Source organism: Anoplophora glabripennis, unplaced genomic scaffold (genome assembly GCF_000390285.2).
Source record: "Anoplophora glabripennis isolate ALB-LARVAE unplaced genomic scaffold, Agla_2.0 scaffold2, whole genome shotgun sequence".
Classification (NCBI taxonomy): Eukaryota; Metazoa; Arthropoda; class Insecta; order Coleoptera; family Cerambycidae; genus Anoplophora; species Anoplophora glabripennis.
Window position 1 is genome coordinate 1,709,336 of NW_019416325.1, and position 19,650 is coordinate 1,728,985.

Sequence of the window (19,650 nt, forward strand, 5' to 3'; positions counted from 1 at the left end):
TATCAATCAATGAAATTGAACTTTAACTGAATTGTTTTTCATATACTAAATATTACATCTCCAAAAAAATGCAACTATAGTTTCTAAAATATCGTGTGCATTATAACCGATTTTTTTCTCTTAAATAAGAAATTCATTTGTCTGTGGTTTTTAATGATAAACTTATTTGCCAGTGGATCTTGGGTTGAAATTCAAAATAGATTTTTTTAATAAATTTTTTAGAATAAATCTATCAGCAGTAAGTATAAAATTTATTTATAAAACATTTTACAAAATAAGAATACATTTGGCACTCCTGCTATTTATAGCGGTAACTTTGTTCATTTTGTTTTACATAATTTAGATGAAAGCACAAGAGTAACATTTAAATTTATTGTATTTAAATTTAGAATTTACTTGTTTGCTGACATGAAGTCTAGCTACTTATCTGTTAATTAAAAAGTAACTATTTTTGTAAGGCTATTAGTATCAAGTTTGATTTTCTGCTGTTTCCAAGTACTTTTTAAGTGGAAAACAAGAATTTTTGAGATATTTTGAAACGATGCAGTAAATTTGTAAATAATGTTATCAAAATTACATACTATAGAGAAGAAAAATGGTGGTGATTATAACAAAGCATGTCTTAAATAATGTAGAATTGACAATTCAGTGTAAAGAATTTATTTGTAAAAAGCCTTACATACCTTTATTTACAACAAACTACAAATCCATTTTTCAGGTGCAACTAAGCACGGAATTGTTGCTAAATTGTACACATTTGAAGCAAGAAAAATATCCTTTAATACTTCTCAAACCCAACTGAAGATAATTTTCATTACTTAAAACCAAAAACTAAAAGCAGAGATCAAGGAGCAAAATACAAGTAAAAAAGGATCTTTAAACCAATAAAATGTTTATGAAAAAAAAAAGAAATTATAATATACAACATTATAAATAACAATAGAGATTTGTTTACACTAGAAATTAAAATATTAAAATGCTTAATTATAATTTGAGAAATATCTCGTAATAGCAGAAATTTTTTACAACTATAGTAAAAAACATAAGAATTCCACATTTTTACTCGATAAATTAAAATAAAATATAAATCATTGGAGTAGAATGGTTATGTTTCTTACTGTGGCCCTGTCAAGGAAATATTTAATTGCCCATTGCATATCTTCGGGTCCATTCTTTAGCATTTCGAATAGCTTCTGATTCATTTACTTTCCATAATTCAGCTACATCATTAGCTAGAGGATCATCTGGATTTGGAGCACTAAGTAAGGCTTGAATAGATAATAAAACAGTGCGTATTTGTAATGCAGGACTCCACTTATCCTTTAATATATCAAGGCAAATTCTACCAAGTCTATCGATGTTAGGATGATATATTTTTGTTATAAATCTTACTTTGGGTGCAGACATGGGATAGTCTTCTGGGAGGAACAACTCTAGTTTAAAGAGGCCCCCTTCGAAGGGTGAGTCCTCAGGGCCTGTCACAATAACATGAAAATAACGAGCATTACTATCGTCGGGTACAGCACTAATTCCCGGCACTGGTTCTTGCATTAATCGTTGGGTTTCTTTAATTATCCTGCGTGGTAGGGCTGCCATTTTTAGCTTATCAATGCAAATACTTCTCTAATTTTTGGTATAAATTAATCACTGCACTATAACACAAAATGGTACTTATGCTCCTTTTCACTTTTTGTGATCAAATCCACCTCTCATTATTCCTCGACAACTCTACTTTTTTTTATTATTAAAATTGGTAGATAACGAATTTGGACATATCTACCGACGTTTTCATTCTGCGGCCTGCGGTTTAATGTGCTATATACGCGTATGCGCAAGTAAAAGCCCGGGATTTTCAAAAGTAGTGTCATTTTCATCTAAACCTTAAACCACACGATAGTGTGGAATATAAAGTTTTATAGGCATTATTATCAATAAAAAGCTTTGGTTAGAAATCGTCATATGTATATTATTATCTTCTATTTATTTTGTATTTTTAATTCTATATTATCCAGAGTTCACTGCACCTATGCAAATATACAGAGTAGCACGTTCCGAAATCTTCTTGATTTCACTTACCTCTGAGCAGTGTTAGATTTAAAATATAGTTTCATGATCCTGAAATAAGTTTAAATCGACGGACGACTTTGAAGCCAAAACAGCGCTGATGGTATGATGAGTGCTATGATATGAAGAAACAGATACTACAAATAAATAATTTTCAAACTCCCAAATTATATGCAAACATATTTTTAATCAACTTGGGGTCTTCCTTCTATTCCCATGCAACATTTAGTTGTGCGTGAAGCACGTTTATCCCACCTACGAAGGCTGTCCAGGCCTACACGAGATGAGGCAGGATAAAGAGGGATAATCCCCCTCGATCCCAAATCATTGAGGCCAATTTCTAGCCATGGAATAATGGCGTTCCCTCGAGCGAGAAAAGTTTTGCACTTTAGTTCAGCCATTCTTCGAAGGAAATAACCATTATATGGTTATGGTATAAGCTGGCTAATGTCCAAGGGTCGAATGCAACGAAAGAAGGGAAGAAGAAGAAGAAAGAACCGATTATTTAATATTTATCGTTTTTTATATTTTGTTTATGATTGTGAGGGTGTTAATTGGTGTTTATGTATTGATATCAAGAAAATTATTTTTATATCTGAATTTGTGAAAATAGATTTGTTTTTTGTTCACGAAGTAAAACAGAAACCCGTCCCAAATGTTAGATTTTAATTCAGTTTTTGTTTTGGCAGAAACATTGGCGACTGAGGTCAATAACATCAATAGCGATAAGGAGACAATAGATTTATTTGTAATATATGGATGTTTTGGGGTTGTATTGTTTTATGGAGTTTCCAGATATTTAGATGCCAAACCAGAAACTATCAGGACTATAAATAACAACTATTATTATTACTATTAATTAATTTTAGAAAATGGCTGCTCCACCTCATCATTTTATGCAAAATTTGAGTAATCCTCCTCAATCAGGTAAAAATCAATAAAACAAAAATTTTATAATACAGAAGTAATAAAATAATGAACGTCAAATTATAAGTTTATCATTAAAATAGAAAATTTATGTTAGAACCTGAAATTTGAGTATCTAAAATAATATGATACATGATTTTATATCAAATTCAGGGATGAGAAATGCATTTGGTCCTGGCCCTATGCAAACTCAAATGGCACCTGGGGGGATGCAAAACGCCATGCCAAACCAAATGCCAGTACAGATGTCTAATCCGATGGGAAGTCCTATGGTACCTCAAATGTCCAATGCAATAAATGGTGCAATGAACACACAGATGAATCCAAACATGAATGGAGGGTCTCCTATGTTAAGTCAGATGAATCAGCACTTCACTATGAGCAGTCCAATGAATAATTCAATGAATGGCGGTCAGATGACACCTCACCAGGGCCCCACACAAATGCCAATGCAGCAGAGACCGATGGGTAAAATTTACTAAATTTTCTAGTTTCAGTAAAGTGCTTATATATCAATTTTCAGAATTCGCTCCAGCTTTGAACCATCACGAAATGCCTCAACAGACTCCTGGTGTAGCACCAACTCCTCCTTCAGTTCCTGTACAGCAACAACAACAGCAAGCAAAGGAATTTAACACAGCATCATTGTGTCGCCTTGGTCAAGAGACTGTTCAAGATATTGTCAGTAGAACTCAGGAGGTGTTTCAAACATTGAAATCCATTCAGGTATATGGAATATGTTATATATATTTTTTTTTTGTACAGTAGAACTCCGATTATCTGTGTGCGAATTGTCCGGGGTGCGGATTAATCTTGTTATGTCTAGGAATTTGTGGTGACGCGTTATTTTGAATTTTTGTTCAGTAAAGACCGTATAACATCATGTGTTGTGGCTAACACTTCCAATCTGCAGAAGTTGTAAATATTCTATAAGCCTATTTTGAGTAAGTCGGCATTTTAAACTTACGTAATATACGTCAGAAAATAAAGAAAAACAGAAAATTGCATTTTCAGTGATTTTGTGCATATGTATTACTACGTTTCTTATGTAAAAATTAAAAGGAACTAAGCGACATTTTGGCAATTTTCAGAAAACTAACAGAAACTGTAGGTTTTTTGCAATTTACACTAACTTTGAAACGAGCATTATACCTTCTTTTATCAGTTTCAAGATACAGGTTATACATTTTTTATCATTTGGTGGTAAAAAAAATGGTGTAAAAGTTACACTTTTAATACTAAATTAAACAAATGTTTTGATTATCCGTGCCACTTTTGGTCCTGTAGATCACGAATAATCGGGGTTCTACGCTACTGTATGTACAAATTTCTTTATTACGTATTACAAAACTATAAAATTAGCAAGAAGTAGTTTATATCATTGATTATTCAAGCGTTTTTTTTTATTAAAAAAATGCAGCCACCAAATGGGATACCGCAGTCTTTGAATGCCAGTAATGAAAAAAAGGCCAAAGTGCAGGAACTCTTGAGAACCATAAGGGTTCTCTTTAAAAGGTTACGGTTGATTTATGAAAAATGCAATGAAAACTGTCAAATCCAGGGGATGGAATATACACACATAGAAAGTTTGATACCTTTCAAAGACGAAATAGATCCTAAACACGATGAAAAGAAAAATTCTGAAGCTTATCGATTAGCATGTGAAGAAAGTAAGGAGGTTATGGAGCAAGTTGTATTAAAAAATAAACAACTGAAAGAGGTGATTGATCATTTAAGGAGAATTATTTGGGAGATAAATACAATGTTGACTATGAAAAAATCCTAGCAGTTATTTTAGGTGTCGATTGCACCCAATTGATATCTGTATGTATATAATTAAATCAAGATTTATAGAAATAATATTTGGTGTGTAGATATTTTAAATGTTTTTATCATTAATTAAGGAGCACTTTTAATTATGTAAATTAGTTTTTATGCTTTATATAAAAGTACAATATCTTTTTTGTATCACGTTCTTGTCTTTAATTGATATTTAATTGTATTTTACAGAATTATTGTATGTAATTGTCAGGGCTGTCGAGAAATTTCCGGGCCTATAAAATCATAATAAAACATTGATTTAAAAAACATATGTTATAAATAGATGTACTCTTACACTTAGACAGTCGGGCCTTTTTAATCTTGGACCTGTAAGAAAAGTCTCAGGTTGTATGTAATTGAAATGTTTTATCACTTGTGAGTTTTTAATTGTGTGTTTTGATATCTATGAATGTCAGCAGAAAGGGGTAATGATAAATATATGACAAAAAATAAAAAGAAATTGTGATTTTTATGCAATCACCGCGAAAAAAAGTATGAAAACCACCCATGTTCATAGATTGTACTGTTAAGCTGATTTAGGTTGGATGTTAAAAATGTGCATGCCAAAGCAAATTAGACAGAAAAATGTTTAACTTCATTGCAATTTCTTTAAAATTGTTAGAGTATATTTAAAATAAGTGCTATATACGGTGGTTTATCTCAGTACGTAAATAAAATATTTAATAAAATTATCATGTCGTGTAGAGAGAAATATTAAAACTGAAAATATAAAGTTTATAGCAAAAAATGTGTTTTATTTCATTATTCGTTAAGTTTTTAAATTAAGTGATATTTAATATATTAAATTTTTGAGACTTATTTGCAAACTAATTTTAATTTAATTATACGTAAACTAGATTAAAATTTTGTTGAATTTACTTTCGCTTGTAAAGTGTAGAAATTGAATATAAATATATGAAATAAATACATTACATATTATAGAAAAATTACAAAAATTTATTCAATTCTTAAATTTTAACAAATGTGATACAATATTTGCCAACACTAAACATAACATTGAATATATTCAACAGTCGATAATAAATAGAAACATCATATAACACAAACAGTCAATCAGAAATTTAATTAAAGTCAGTAGAAAACGCAGTTGCACAACTAGTACAAATACTATCTTCGCATATTCTGCCACATCCGTGACAAATGTTGAGAAGTCTGTTCACCGTGTCCTCAGTTTCGTTTTGCATAGTATTCACATACTCTTCAGTTTCCTTATTTAGATGGACCTGCTCTAATTCCTTTTCAATTAAATTTAGTAATTCATTCACTTGTTCAGACTGTAGCAAACTCGATGCGACCTTATCTTCGAGTAATATTCTACGTACGTCACTTATAGACTTAATTGTATCTCCATAATCCTCAACAATTTGCCGGAATCTGTCAACACTCTTACTGCGGGTACTCCTCAGTCTATTGAAAAATTGCTAAAAAAGTAATCATTAAAAGTGAGGTTAAATAAAAAGTAACTACTAACTGTTCGAAATTCAGTCCTAAGAGTTTCTGCTGAAATTCGATTATGTGATATTTCACTTTTGGCTCTTTTTAAACGGTCATTTGGCTTATGATTGGGGTAATTTGAAGACATTTTTTCGTGTAAATAAACAAATTTACAGCAGCAACACAACACAAATTCAAAATTTTATCGCACGCAAGCGCTCTTGTGAAAAGTTAAAATGTCAAACGTCAAAAAAATATAAAATAGTGTATTTTCTTTGTTGGTATACCATCTACCAATGCACAGGTATTGTAAATTGGTATAATGGAATGACGTCATGAATCTAATAAATCCCAAGAAATCTTTATTGATGTAGTTGTGATAAGAAACATTATCGTTTAAATGTCATATTAGGTAGACAGGTATAGAAAACAGTAAACGTTTTGGCAAATTAAAAAACCGGAAGATTTTCGACTCTCCTTTAACTGTATGTACATTATGAGGAAAGGTTTATTTTCAATAAAAAAAATATATACATAATTCGAAATGGCAGCTTAGTGGCAGTTAGTTACCGTCAAATGCACTCTTTTATAAAATCGTATGTTGAATTGTGACTGAATTTGAGAACAAAGTTGTGTAGGGTGGAAAAATAAATTAATGAAATAGCGACACAAATTATTAGCCACGTACGATCAATAGTTAATTTGATAAATTACTTTTGCCGCACCTTAGTTGTCATGGCGATCAGGGTAGAAGTCGATGTGATTCCTCTAATAAAAAAGCTAATATTCGTTTCGTCATGAACCAAAATGGGGAATAAGTTAGTAACATTTACAGATCAACAATTAGAAAATTATCAGGTAAAAATAAATTGTTTGGATTTCATTATACAATTTATTTCTCTTTTCGTTTTACTAGGATTGCACATTTTTCACAAGAAAAGAAATTTTAAGGTGAGTACTGTATTTAATTCTTTTAAATAACAGTGTTGGTACTTCATTCTCGGTGCATGCAATATGGGATTTCTTTTATGTTCTAGAGTTTTTAAAAGATTTCGAGAGGTTCGTCCAGACATAGTACCAAAACAAATGAAGGAAAATGAAGCTGTTCACATCAGGATACCTCTCGAAGATAGTATAGAAAAATTGCCAGAGCTAAACGTAACTAAATTGAGTGAATAAATTTTTAATATTTTGTATTAATTTGATTTTCAGGAAAATCCATTTAAAATAAGAATATGTGAGGTATTTTCTCGTGATGGAAAAGGCAATTTGTCATTTGAGGACTTCTTAGATTTACTTTCCGTTTTCAGTGAGCAAGCTCCTAGAGATATAAAGGTGTTTTATGCTTTTCGCATTTTCGGTTGGTATTAAAAATGTATATCTTAGATAATAAAACGCGAATTCTTTCGCTCATGATTATGAGAATATAACCTGAAATCGGAGTAGTTGATTGGTTAAATTTAAAAAATGATGTGGGTTTCTTTTATTCAGCCAATCAGCTGCGTTGATTGAAATATTGACATAATACTTTTTAAATTTTTCTATCATAATGATAATAATGCGGGTTTAAATATTGAAGTTTTATAATTATGTATACTATTTATTTTATTATTTTTACATTTGAGACCTGTAATATGAAGTATATTGTGACTAACTGCCACCAGATGGCGAAATAGTATTCTATTTTAAATTTAACATTTTTCAATTTTGGAATATTTATCAAATCACTTTAATTGGTTTTTAATTCAAAAGTAAAAATGTACAAATATTCATCAAAATCTTAATTATTAATGCAATGTTATTTAATAAATTTCTTTTAGATTTTGATTGTGACCAACATATCGGGCCAGAAGATTTAGATCAGGCTTTGCTATTATTAACGAGGCACACTCAAGAGTTAATGCCTGAAGATAGGCAACAAATTGTTGAAAAAGTAATTGAAGAAGCCGATGTTGATGGTGACGGCAAACTTTCTTACATGGAATTTGAACATGTGATAACTAGAGCCCCTGATTTTCTTTCTACTTTTCATATACGCATATAAAATGACAGATAACTAATGTATCTATTTATAATATTTTTATTAGTAACATAAAAGAAAACAGTTTTTTTTCTATAAAGAAATATTCTAATATATGCTTATTTTAGAATTGTCTATGTTCTTTCATTCAGAATAATTTTTTGTGTTAATTCATAGAATGTATATTTCGATTTTAAGATACCGATAATAGTCGTTTTAAGTTTTATTAAAAATAATGAAGTTAATGCAGTGCAAAATTATATAAGGTAATTACTACTACCTGGTATAGATGGTTGCATATATGGCAAGTCATGAACGAGAAGATACATGGATTATTGTAAGGGTTGGGTAAAGAAGATATTAAACATTTTCATTAACATTTATTGTCAATATATGTTCTGACTTGACAGTTTTGGCATATTTGTGATAGAGATAATATAAAAATAATCAAAAATTATGGTCGATTCTTCATGAGAAAATATGATCCAGAGTTCCTAAAAAAGAAAGTTGTTAATAGCGGCACTTAAAAATAAAAATTTACCTATTTTTAATTTTCTTTTATTATAAACATGTTATATTTTTCAAATTATACAATTTGATTCAATAAATTAATAGTAATGACTAGATATCTATATGTTCTGAAAATATGAATTTGTTAATTTTAATTGGAGTATTTTTTAAATTCATCATCTGTCCAGTACCAAAAAAATATTTGGGGAATGTTGAAATAAAAAATATATTAACAGACAATTTCACTCCTAACTAGAATATTTAGTGAATACAGTTGAAGATATGAAATATATATTCTTTCAAATATTGAATATAAAGCATTTTCAATTATTTTTTATGTTCCTAAGCAAGAGTAGTTACACAGAAATACAAGTTTTCCTTTTATCTGAAATCATATATAAATAATAAATCGTAAAAACAAAATGATTTTAAATAAGGAGAAAAATGTGCTTACCTTACTTAATTCATTTCCAGTCAGTCCATTTCTTATCCTGTTCAGTACTGCGCTCACTAACGGCTTTTCTGAATATGCTCAAACTCGAAAAATCTTCTGTGACAACATCAAACATATATCGGTTACACTGATGACACAATTTATCGTGCCCTTAATACACGAGATTAAATACATTTGGAAAAGTAACATCCATTTCAAAAGACCGATGTACGAAGAATTTGAGGAAATTCAGAAGAGAGATAATAAGGAAGAAGTAGAAAACATCAACGTTAACATTAAATTGTCCTATGTCAGCCTTTTGCTATCACACGATATAACTTCGGATAAAATTTTGATTTCAATTGTTTTTTTGGGTTTTGTTTTTTGAAAACTTGGCTTCTTAGACTTTGTAAGATAAACAAGAAGATAGATATTGCATGTCCTGAGTCAGTTGCTCAGCGAGGCTTAGGTGATCACAGAGTTTAATACAGATATTGAGAAGAACGCCTCCTGTAAGGAGGAGGTCGAACTAGACGGGGATTGAAAGGTCCAAGTGCTGCTTCATTAGTAGAAGAAGCACTCCTGTATATCGTCAAATTACGAAGTCTACTGCAAGGTCCTTTTGGCCATTTGTGATTCATGCTCCAATAGAGAATAGGTCCTAGCGCAGAATGCATATGACCAAGAAAGAGAGTTATTTGTTGGACATATTCTGGTGGAGATGACATGAGTTCTTCATAGAACTGACAGACAACATACGGGAACCAACAGATTATAAAGAACATGGACAAACACAGCAGGCAGTTGGCTAAACGTCTTCTGCTTCTTAAGGTTGAAGTGGGAGGAGAAGTTTCTTCGATGGTATCTTGAGCATTTGGTATTCTCATTTGTTCTCTGCCCTAAAAAGAAATTCCAAAATAGTAATTGAACTTAGATTTTTTAGTCATAACTGCAAAAGTTATACAACAAAGTAATATTGCCTAATAAAATAGGTATATATTCACTAACAAAACTATGACAATCAAAGATTATTGAAAAAAAATAAAACAATCGTAAAGAATCTTGCTTTGTTGAGATTAACATTATAGCAAATATTTTTATTATATGAATACAACTAAGTAGGTACCTATATGCATGTTAGGGGTCAGGCACACATACACACACACACACACACACACAAACATAAATGATCACTTTGATGGATTGTTTAATTAATATCAGTCCTTTGAATAATCCTGCACACAGATTAATAAAATATTTTTATTTACATAATAAATTTTTGTCCTGAAATACTGTATCATAAGTGTTTAGTTATTTACAACTATATAAACAGTGTTGTAGACATCATGTTAATACTTTTTGGCAAATTTTATCATTGTGTGATTTTTTGCAGTCCTTTCACAGAATTTCATGAGGAAACGTGCTTACTACATCATCTGAGAAGATAGAAATTACAAGTTTATTTAGGTATATATTTTAAAAACATGATCATAATTTTAACATTACAAAAATTCAAATAAACGTCTGCAGTTTGAAATTAAATATTAAACTATAGCATTATTATGATAAAAACTGTAGAAAGATAAACATTAATATGATTTTAAACTATGTTTTTAAAAAGGACGTACTTTATTAATTATATTTTTAATTTAGTAGGTTGTTGCTACAGAAAACAAAACAAAATCTAGTGCTACATTAACCTCAAAAAAATGTGCGGGCGTTTTTGCGTGTGGTTGTGATTTTACAATAATTTTGCTTATTCTAAAGTAAGTCACTTTTTGATAACATATTTTATTAATTAAATAATTCAACTGCTTTTGTTCATACTCCATACATTTCATAAGTGATATGTAAGTATACTGTAATATCGTTTTGTTTCTTCCATTTTAAGAGCCCTATTATCTATGCATGTTTTTCCAATATTTATTAATACAAGCATACTTATTGTTGTTTTATTTAATGAATAATTAACTTTAGTACCTAGTATGAACATTATACAAATCTTTATAGGCTGTATGTATCATAAGATTCATGGACTCGTCCATTGTTGTGTACATTATACGAAGTTATCTTGGATAAAAACAATAAAAATTACACTTGACACTGTTAAGTTGACAGTAAAATTGAAATTTGAAACTAAGTCCAAAATTTAAGTTGTATTCAATTATTTTCAAATCGTCTGATTGTTGCATATAGGCAACCAACAATATACGTTTGCAGTGTTTGCGTGTTGTATAATAGGTATAATAGAAGTTCGGTGAAAGTTGGAACCACAAGCATTTGCTGCAAGCAAGTAGGTATAAATTGCCGTTTGCAATACTTGTATTTATTTTGCAATGTAACGTATCAAAAGTCAATTAGCATTTTATGGATTTAGCAGACTGATAATACTATTTAAAATGCACATGAATAGTTGATAAATTGTGACTATGTTTTGCAAATTTGTATAGTAGTTTTCAGTTCAGTTCAAATATTCCATAAAAAGTTCTTGTTAAATAAACTTCTAAAATATATGCGTATACAGTAGACACGTTAAGCAGAATCAGGACATGGGTTATATTTAAGAAAAACTAGGTAGTTATAAAAATTTAACAACGTAAAAATTAAGAACATTAGACAGAACCGACTCTAAGGATTTTAATATAAAACATTTTGGGTAATTATATTAATGTAGTTGCTCGTTTTATTTAATAATTTTTAATTTGAAGCCAGTTAGGTACCAAAAATACTAAATTCGTGTTTTTCCTATATACCAGAACATTCTAGTATTGATATTCTGAAACTGACTGTATATATATTCTAGTACTGGCATTTTGAAACTGATTTATGGAAATATACTGTACTTCGATATTTGAGGTAATTTTAATTGATTTCGTTTCTTTAGTTTTGCTATTATTGTCACTTAATTTTTCTTTGAGTTTTGTTTTGGAGGTTTTGTGAAACCCCGTATACATTTTCAGAGTCGTTACTGGAGAATATCCAGGCAAGAGTGATGACGTAAGTAATGATAAATAGCGTAGCACACGGCGATCATAAATTTCATATTTGAAAAATTACTTGGGAAAACAATTAATCACAAATTCGAAAGTATCTAATACAAACTTTAAGTTGATACTATGTGGAGTGGTATAACAAAGAGTGCATTTAAAATGTGGGCAATACTAACTACGATTTTTTATAGCCAACAATACCTGGATTAGTCATTTGAACTGTCGTAGGCATGTCGTGGGCCAACATCGGTCAACAGATCCGCTTTTTATTATAACAAGATTAGACTTCAGGGTAATTGTTTCTATAAATAAGTAATTTCCAGTATTTATTTTTTGTTACTTAATGCCTCAGTAACTACAGACTATTTTACATTTATATTTTAATTATTCATTGATTTGAAATGTTGATACGATCTGTTTAAATTACGGGAAAATAGTAGTCTAAAAATACGCAGAGCTTACCACATGTTTATGAAATGAACTAATGTTAATATTAAATTACTTGTATACTACATATGAATATGTTCAAAATATTTGTATACTTGTTTAACATTGAATACAGTCAGGTTTTTTACTTAATTCAGTCAAAATAAATTATCGCTTTATGAAATCACAATAAAACCTTATATTGACTACTTTCCTTAAAAGTAACATTTTTATGATAATATGATATCATAAAAACAGTAATGAATTGTAGAATTAGAATTCCATCTTGAGAATAAAAAACATTAAAAACGAAAGAAAACAAGTTTACCTCTATTTTATTTAATAAGAAATTTTATTTACCTTTGGGAAAAAATAAAAAATATAGTGTCATGTATGCGGCTTAAAAATAATTTATTAGAGCCAACAAACATTTAAGTAAATAACAACATTTTACTTTTTCAGTTTATTTGCGAATGAGTGGATCAAGAAATCATTAAGAACCTTGTAGACAGCTGGACCCCGGTTAGAGATCAATGGTAAGTAATTAATTTTTCTTTCTGCATGATATAATTAGTGAAACGTTTGTTTTTCTTTACATTTTTTCTTTAGATCGGGGTGCCAAATATTTAATAAAAAAATGGTAACATCTTGTTGAAAATTAAAAACGAACTCATTTTAAGATGTCATTTAATTCTAGATTTTAAAAAAAGGATAATATTACAACAAAATTTGTAACCAAATCGAGACCAAATAACATTTCTCAAGATAAGGCTACATATTCATATTCGACGTAATAGTTATAATTAAAGTCATAGTAAAGTTGTGAGGTATTTTGTTTTTTAAATAACTGAAATTAAAAAAGTTACAATAAACATTCAAATAGGGTAGTTTTTTGAGGAAAGCTTTAAATCGAACTGTTTGAACTAAAGGATAATATCCCAGATTTTTTATTATAAAACATGTAAAAATTTGTTGTCATAAATTAAATTTTCTGAATATTAAACCTACATTTTCAACAAATACACGATTGATTAAAAATGCGTGAAAAAAATATCTCACCTTCGGCATCCCAGCAACTATAATGACATGCGTAGGCCTTCTGATAAGCGGTATCGGCAGTGGTAGTTCCCCATGTTTGGCCCTAGCAGTTAACGATAGGGCCGTCAGTTTTGCATGGACGCCTAAATGGCTCAACATAACTGTGCAAGCCGGTATGATATGCACCATCGTGATCCGTCCTATCATCAGGCCTTTTTTCCATGGGTGTTTGAACCTGGAAATAATCTGGAGCGAGGCTAGAACGGCCGCGGACAACCAGGTGGCCGCCACGGCGATGCTCATCACTTGCCGACGACTTGCGACTTGACCTATAGGGCGGTAATTTTTCACCGTGAAGTATCTGTCGACTGATATGGCCATCATTGATAATGTACTTGCTGATACCGGTAATGACTGTAGGACAAAATAATACAGTAGTATTGATGGTCTTTAAAACTACACAGAACTGATTACTAGAATGTATGTATGACATTAAGGCATATTTTATATTCTATCATATTCCACCGTCACGAGCTGCCACTGGTTGTAGTTGCTAAATTCTGGTCGTAAAATCTGTTTTAATGCACTTTGTTGTCTATATTATCAGTCATAGCAAACATGTAAAAACTTACAGGACATATACACCTACATTGCGTGTATTTAATGCTCTAATAACGTTTTATTACATTGGAAAAGTCCGTGTCCAGTGGGACTTGAACCCTACCTAAGGGGTCCATTAACATCCTAGCTGTTAACAGTATTAAAGTCGACTTTTAGGGCCTTTCTCAAGCGTGCGTCTTACATCGTAAATTTCAAAATTAGTTACTGACCGAGAAGTTAGCTTTCCATGAAGTCATGTGTCACAGAAAGTTGTAAAAATCAAACTGCAAGAGCTAGTATTTTATGTAAGCAAATTTATGCTTTGCTACATTTGCCCCTATTTGAGTTAAATTCAAGTGCCGTAGATAGCTAGATCCTTTCTAATATTAAACGTGATTAAGTGAGTTTAAACAATACATTGTTCCTCGGATATATCAGTTTCACGTATTGTGCATACGAATTAATTTCGTAATTAAATTAGCAGGGTATTCTTGGTGGTATTTCGAAAAAATAATATCTCAAAAGGACCTTTCCTAGGCAATTTAACAAAAATGTTCTTGTATCGGATAATAAAATACAGCTATTCGCGATGTTGAAAAATCGAGGTTAAGATTTTTAAATCTTTTCCTAAATTTTATATACATACACCCGGTATAATTTAGAGTAATTTTTGCAGCAGGAAAATTTGTTAAATAAAGTATCCGCCGAGCTGAAGTTTTGTGCATTATTTTTAATTTGTTTCGCTTTGCCGCTGGCTCGTAAATAGAAATGAATTAGAAAGAATCCGAAAAGGCAAACAGTTCTTGTAAAATAAATAAAACCAGATTTTTCATCACCGCGTCGCGTGTTAAATCTTTAATGTTCTCGCGGCCAACACTCACGAAATTACAAGCTTAAGATGTCGGTTACCCTCGAAATAAGCCCAGCCGAGTGTAGTCCTATCTGTCAGCTGATTGGTATATGTTAAACGCCAGCCCAAGTTGTTTACGGTTTTTGGTTTTATCGCCCTTTTGCCAAACCCGAATGTATTTATTATGGAAGCGTCTTCGGTAAATTCCTGTTCAAGATTTAACGTGAATTCTCCTGAAACTGAAGGCTTGGGCACAGAAGACATCGGGGATAATTTGAATACTGATAAGGAATGAATAAAAAAAATAGGAATGAGAATTGAACGAACTTATTGAAATGATTATCTTGGGTCGGAGTAAAATCTACATTTTCAGGGTGGGCAAAGCCTAACCTGACAGATCGATATTTCCAAACAAGTTTTAGTGTTCTTATATATTGCAGAATAGGTACCTACTTTGGTTCGTTCTGTTTCAAATTAGTTTAACCACTGATTTACAATAGTAATAATGAGATACTAGTCTCTATTCCCGCCTTGTTAAAATGTGAATATGTCTGATAATTTCAAGAGAAATGTATTAGGGAAGGAAATACAGCTTAGGGGAAAGGGGAAATTTTGAAGACGCAAGAGTGGTTTTGTTTTCTAAGTAAATTGCCTGTTTAATAATTCTGGTGTTTTTTACTTTAGGTATAATACCGTTAAGAATTGAGCAACAAAATATTTTAACGCAGTTTGCAAGTTAACTTCTCGAATACAAAGTTAGGAGCCGGCTGTTAGAGAACTTGTACAATAAAATTCACTTTAAAGTGTTATGGGATACTATACTCGGTCCACTGAAAATATGACAAATATAAAATAAGACGTTATTAAGTATCGACTTCGAAATGATAAATTGTCTTACGAAACAATTTAGAAGCGTCTCTGTTTTACTTTAAAAAGTGTTAAATTTGTATTTAAAAAGTGTTAAATTTGTAAGAAACCCAAGTGTCATTGAATTCCTCGAGTAAAACGACTTATCCAAATATTCAATTAAGACCGTCTGGTCTAGTGGCAATAAATCTTGAACAATCGCATCTAATTGACGGGTTAAATTTACAGTTTCCAACGCATTGTAACTGAAATCCACAGTACATAATTCAGTGATATTGGAGATAAATTCCGGATAATGAGCAAGGCAGTTTCTATATACCTTAACCGCAGCTCTGCCATTTAGCAGGAATTGACAATATAAATTAATGAATCAAATGAGGGAAATCAATAGGCCGCTGAGTGCCGCCAAAGGCAGTTGCCAGAAGCAAATAAAGAGATCCAGTCCGTTCCAAAAATAGACGATGCACGAAGCGTTTTCATTAATCACATACAAAATCAGCGATATATTAGGTACATATTGTACTAGTATTATTAAGCATTTCTTAAAATAAAAAGAAATAACTCAACGTTCTGAAAATAGTGGCGATATTAAAATCTGAAAACTGGATATGTTGTTAAAAATCCCAAAACCCTCGACTGTATATTTTTTAGCAGTGTCGGCTCGTGATCATAGGCTCATTATTTTTAAATGCGAACTAAAATTTATCATTTCCCGAACTAAAAATGCTTTTATTTTTTTAATACTGTATTTCATAATTTTTATATTTATTAAAAAAAAGAAAGTACTGTACTGAAATATATTCTCCGTTTTCGTTTTTCGCATAGGAATAAATATCCCGGGTAGGAAACTTCGTAAATATAATAAATTTATTAAATACGCCACAATACGTTATCTGGAAGAGCCAATTATTACACTCCGATGATCAAAGGGAGTTAATGAAATAAAGCGTTAAATTGATCGTGTACTTATACACAAGAAATTTTTGATTCTTGTCAGGCGGAATTGCTTCTAGCAGAATATTATTACGTTAATTGACAGCTAATGGCCTAATACGTTACACACTATTTTTCAGAGGCAGACGATGTGGGAACGTTTCGTCAAACTGATTTATTGCTTTTTTTGCGGCAAAATCCTAAGACCAAACCGATCGGAATCATTTCGTTTATCATTTCCGACGAGATTAGGAAAAGGTTTGACGGTGTTACGTTAAAACAGTGAGTCCAAAAAGTAAGAAATTTCAACTTCGGGTACTATGCAAATATGAACTAAACAGAAGGTAACTGGTTATAAAATAAATAATAATAATATTTCAATCATTCCTGTTTCAAAACTGATTATTTTATATTTTTTCTCCGAGGTTGTGAAGTTTTGCGTCTACTTCATTTTCAATTTACATTTAGTTCTCGAAGGCTTGTTTGAATAGAAAGAATTGTTGATATTGATAACATCTTCGAAATGCTGCTTGTTCTTATCAAATAATAAGAAAAGTGATCGACTCTGGCCTGGCCCTTTTAAATAAGGGGGTTTCTTAAAAGTTTTCTTAGAAGTACGCTGCTAAAAATATATATAAAAATAAATATAAAATTTCTTTTATAAATATAATTAAAACATCGTCTTTCATCAAGGGACTTCCAATGTAGGAAAAAATGTTATTATTTTGTTGCTGCCAACACAAAAACGAAATAATGACATTGGATATCATATTACAATTAGGATGACAGTTAATTTCGCTCGTAATAAAACAATACTGTTTGTTAATGTTGTGCTATTACATTTATACAATAACGAACGAACGAGAGAACATAATTTTTCTAATCATGTCGATTAAGTTTCATTAAAGCATATTGAATGTAGAAACAGTTTAAATAAATTATCATTAACTAATTATTCATAAAAACTGACGAGAAATAGAAACGATGGATTACAAATACTTTCCAGGATACAGGGTGGAATTTTTATGCCTTGCTGTAACGTAACATTAAAAACGTACTGAAAATGTTGGAAATTGTTCATTTTCCATTGTCCATATTTTAAATTTGCCCTAAAAAGGGGCACAGTAAATGTGTAGGTTTACGTATAAATGAATGTCATTAAAAGGGTTACAAAAATTAAACGATGGGATGTAACGATGGGAAAATTAAGTTTACCCATTTCAATTAAAAATATATCACTATTATTCTCTTACATAATTGGTTAAAATCGTAATGAATTATAAAGCTGTTTTCGAAACGTTAACTGGTTATTTTAATTATTCTTTTACCCTTTTCGATAGTAATTTCAAGACACTTCGATTAGTTGCGTACTTATTTATCAAAAAAATATATGTACAGGTCTCAACTACGAAATATGAATATGAATTTTAATCGTAATCTTACATAATTAATAATGATAACTTCTTATTTCACGAACTTGCATAAAGGGGATAAAATGCAAAGGATGTCAACTCGGATAAATTTTTATAAATCTATCACCTTCTGAATACCGCAAACTGAGTTTGCTAGCAAGTGTTTTGTAGACCAGAACTTCCAACTCTTTCCATCCATTTGCTGAAATTTCAAAATAATGAACCATGAATTAGAATGTGACATGGAGAAAATTTAATATGGGTTAAAGACTCGGATGAGAACAGATCGCTATTACCTGAAATGTTATCAATTAAAAGAAAATACAAACAATTATTTACTAATTTGCTTAACTCTTTAAACAATCTTCCACAATCACAATCCTTTTAAGAATGAACAGTAAATGGTTAGGTAATGGAAGTATGAAAAATTTAACAATGTTTTTAATAAATAACTTTGTATTTAATAACAGTAAGAAGAACTATACAATTGCGTTACGCGTGTGTTAAATAAATGGGCTATATTAACTAGAGTAAGGTAATTGCTTGCAATGTTTGCAATCTAAGGAAAACATATAAACGTAGATTGCGTCTTTGATGTATGTGCATGTAATTTAACTTACTGCAGAAATCGGTATATACGTACTCGTTCTAAATGATGACAGAGCTGCAACTTGGACAAACCTTTTGTACTTCGTGAAAGGTGGTTGTTAATTCTTGGAAAGGACGAGTTTCTACGCGTTCGATATATTCGCAAATACACAGTGAAGCTAACTGATAAAATATGTTAAAACTAAACAAAGGTCAGAGTAACTAACTTTAAAGTGTTACAAAAACTAGTGTAGTCACGTGTGATTATAAGTAACCTATAAATACCTGCATGAACTGGGCAATAACTAGCCAAACGGGTGAATTTGGGGGTAGAGCGTACAGAGCAGCGGTTATGGGGCCACTCAAACAACACACGAAAAAATCGGCTACTATCAAGCCCAGCAGTAAGGGACTCTTTGACCCTCGCCCCCACCAAAGTGACACCGCAAGTGTCCCATTGCCAATTACCCCAATCAAGAACAGGCACCCATAAATGGTTATCATGACATCCATGGTGAGGCTTTGGTGGTCTCCCAGCACTGGTATTTTTTATTTTAAACTGGGCCGTAATTCAGGTAATGTGTGTTCCGATGGACGTTAAGGTTAGATACGTAAAGTGGCGGTAGCAGGGCGAGCAGCCCAGCCCTAGCTATGACTCGGCACAACTGAGTGTTCGCTCTGACGGAGGCAGAGAGCCACCCCCGAACATCTTTCCA

At 31.1% G+C, this 19,650-nt stretch overlaps 5 protein-coding genes across 5 annotated transcripts; 2 read left to right on the plus strand and 3 right to left on the minus strand.

Moving 5' to 3' along the window:
• Positions 1-644: 644 nt before the first annotated feature.
• LOC108916289 (ubiquitin-conjugating enzyme E2 N) lies at positions 645-1,824 on the minus strand. The gene has a single exon (XM_018722505.1). The coding sequence runs from the start codon at positions 1,594-1,596 to the stop codon at positions 1,141-1,143; it is 456 nt and encodes a 151-aa protein (XP_018578021.1). The 5' UTR covers positions 1,597-1,824; the 3' UTR covers positions 645-1,140.
• A 745-nt stretch (positions 1,825-2,569) lies between these two features.
• Positions 2,570-5,150, plus strand: LOC108916259 (mediator of RNA polymerase II transcription subunit 30). The gene is made up of 4 exons (XM_018722472.1): positions 2,570-2,991; positions 3,145-3,459; positions 3,515-3,717; positions 4,412-5,150. The coding sequence occupies exons 1-4, from the start codon at positions 2,937-2,939 to the stop codon at positions 4,775-4,777; spliced, it is 939 nt and encodes a 312-aa protein (XP_018577988.1). The 5' UTR covers positions 2,570-2,936; the 3' UTR covers positions 4,778-5,150.
• Positions 5,151-5,815: 665 nt separating this feature from the next.
• Positions 5,816-6,470, minus strand: LOC108916842. Its single transcript, XM_018723157.1, has 2 exons — positions 6,305-6,470; positions 5,816-6,254 (listed from the first exon to the last, which is right to left on the minus strand). The coding sequence occupies exons 1-2, from the start codon at positions 6,413-6,415 to the stop codon at positions 5,895-5,897; spliced, it is 471 nt and encodes a 156-aa protein (XP_018578673.1). The 5' UTR covers positions 6,416-6,470; the 3' UTR covers positions 5,816-5,894.
• A 535-nt stretch (positions 6,471-7,005) lies between these two features.
• On the plus strand, positions 7,006-8,475 carry LOC108916799 (calcium and integrin-binding family member 2). The gene is made up of 5 exons (XM_018723104.1): positions 7,006-7,125; positions 7,184-7,218; positions 7,305-7,425; positions 7,480-7,627; positions 8,088-8,475. Exons 1-5 carry the CDS (start codon positions 7,075-7,077, stop codon positions 8,309-8,311), a joined length of 579 nt encoding a protein of 192 aa, XP_018578620.1. The 5' UTR covers positions 7,006-7,074; the 3' UTR covers positions 8,312-8,475.
• A 1,215-nt stretch (positions 8,476-9,690) lies between these two features.
• LOC108916903 (neuropeptide CCHamide-2 receptor) lies at positions 9,691-19,447 on the minus strand. The gene is made up of 3 exons (XM_023454109.1): positions 19,220-19,447; positions 13,706-14,098; positions 9,691-10,129 (listed from the first exon to the last, which is right to left on the minus strand). The coding sequence occupies exons 1-3, from the start codon at positions 19,445-19,447 to the stop codon at positions 9,713-9,715; spliced, it is 1,038 nt and encodes a 345-aa protein (XP_023309877.1). The 3' UTR covers positions 9,691-9,712.
• Between the last annotated feature and the right edge of the window lie 203 nt (positions 19,448-19,650).

Bases quoted from the DNA above. Each gene is read 5' to 3' on its own strand.
- LOC108916842 (XM_018723157.1), bottom strand. From the start codon at position 6,415: ATGTCTTCAAATTACCCCAATCATAAGCCAAATGACCGTTTAAAAAGA. The intron at 6,255-6,304 runs GTTAGTAGTTAC...TTACTTTTTTAG, and splicing joins TTAGGACTGAATTTCGAACA to CAATTTTTCAATAGACTGAG.
- LOC108916799 (XM_018723104.1), top strand. From the start codon at position 7,075: ATGGGGAATAAGTTAGTAACATTTACAGATCAACAATTAGAAAATTAT. The intron at 7,126-7,183 runs GTAAAAATAAAT...TCGTTTTACTAG, and splicing joins AACAATTAGAAAATTATCAG to GATTGCACATTTTTCACAAG. The intron at 7,628-8,087 runs GTTGGTATTAAA...AATTTCTTTTAG, and splicing joins TTATGCTTTTCGCATTTTCG to ATTTTGATTGTGACCAACAT.
- LOC108916289 (XM_018722505.1), bottom strand. From the start codon at position 1,596: ATGGCAGCCCTACCACGCAGGATAATTAAAGAAACCCAACGATTAATG.
- LOC108916259 (XM_018722472.1), top strand. From the start codon at position 2,937: ATGGCTGCTCCACCTCATCATTTTATGCAAAATTTGAGTAATCCTCCT. The intron at 2,992-3,144 runs GTAAAAATCAAT...TATCAAATTCAG, and splicing joins GAGTAATCCTCCTCAATCAG to GGATGAGAAATGCATTTGGT. The intron at 3,718-4,411 runs GTATATGGAATA...AAAAAAATGCAG, and splicing joins AAACATTGAAATCCATTCAG to CCACCAAATGGGATACCGCA.
- LOC108916903 (XM_023454109.1), bottom strand. From the start codon at position 19,447: ATGGATGTCATGATAACCATTTATGGGTGCCTGTTCTTGATTGGGGTA. The intron at 14,099-19,219 runs GTATTTATAGGT...TTTGTCCTACAG, and splicing joins TTATTGCCCAGTTCATGCAG to TCATTACCGGTATCAGCAAG. The intron at 10,130-13,705 runs GTGAGATATTTT...ATTTCTTTTTAG, and splicing joins TAGTTGCTGGGATGCCGAAG to GGCAGAGAACAAATGAGAAT.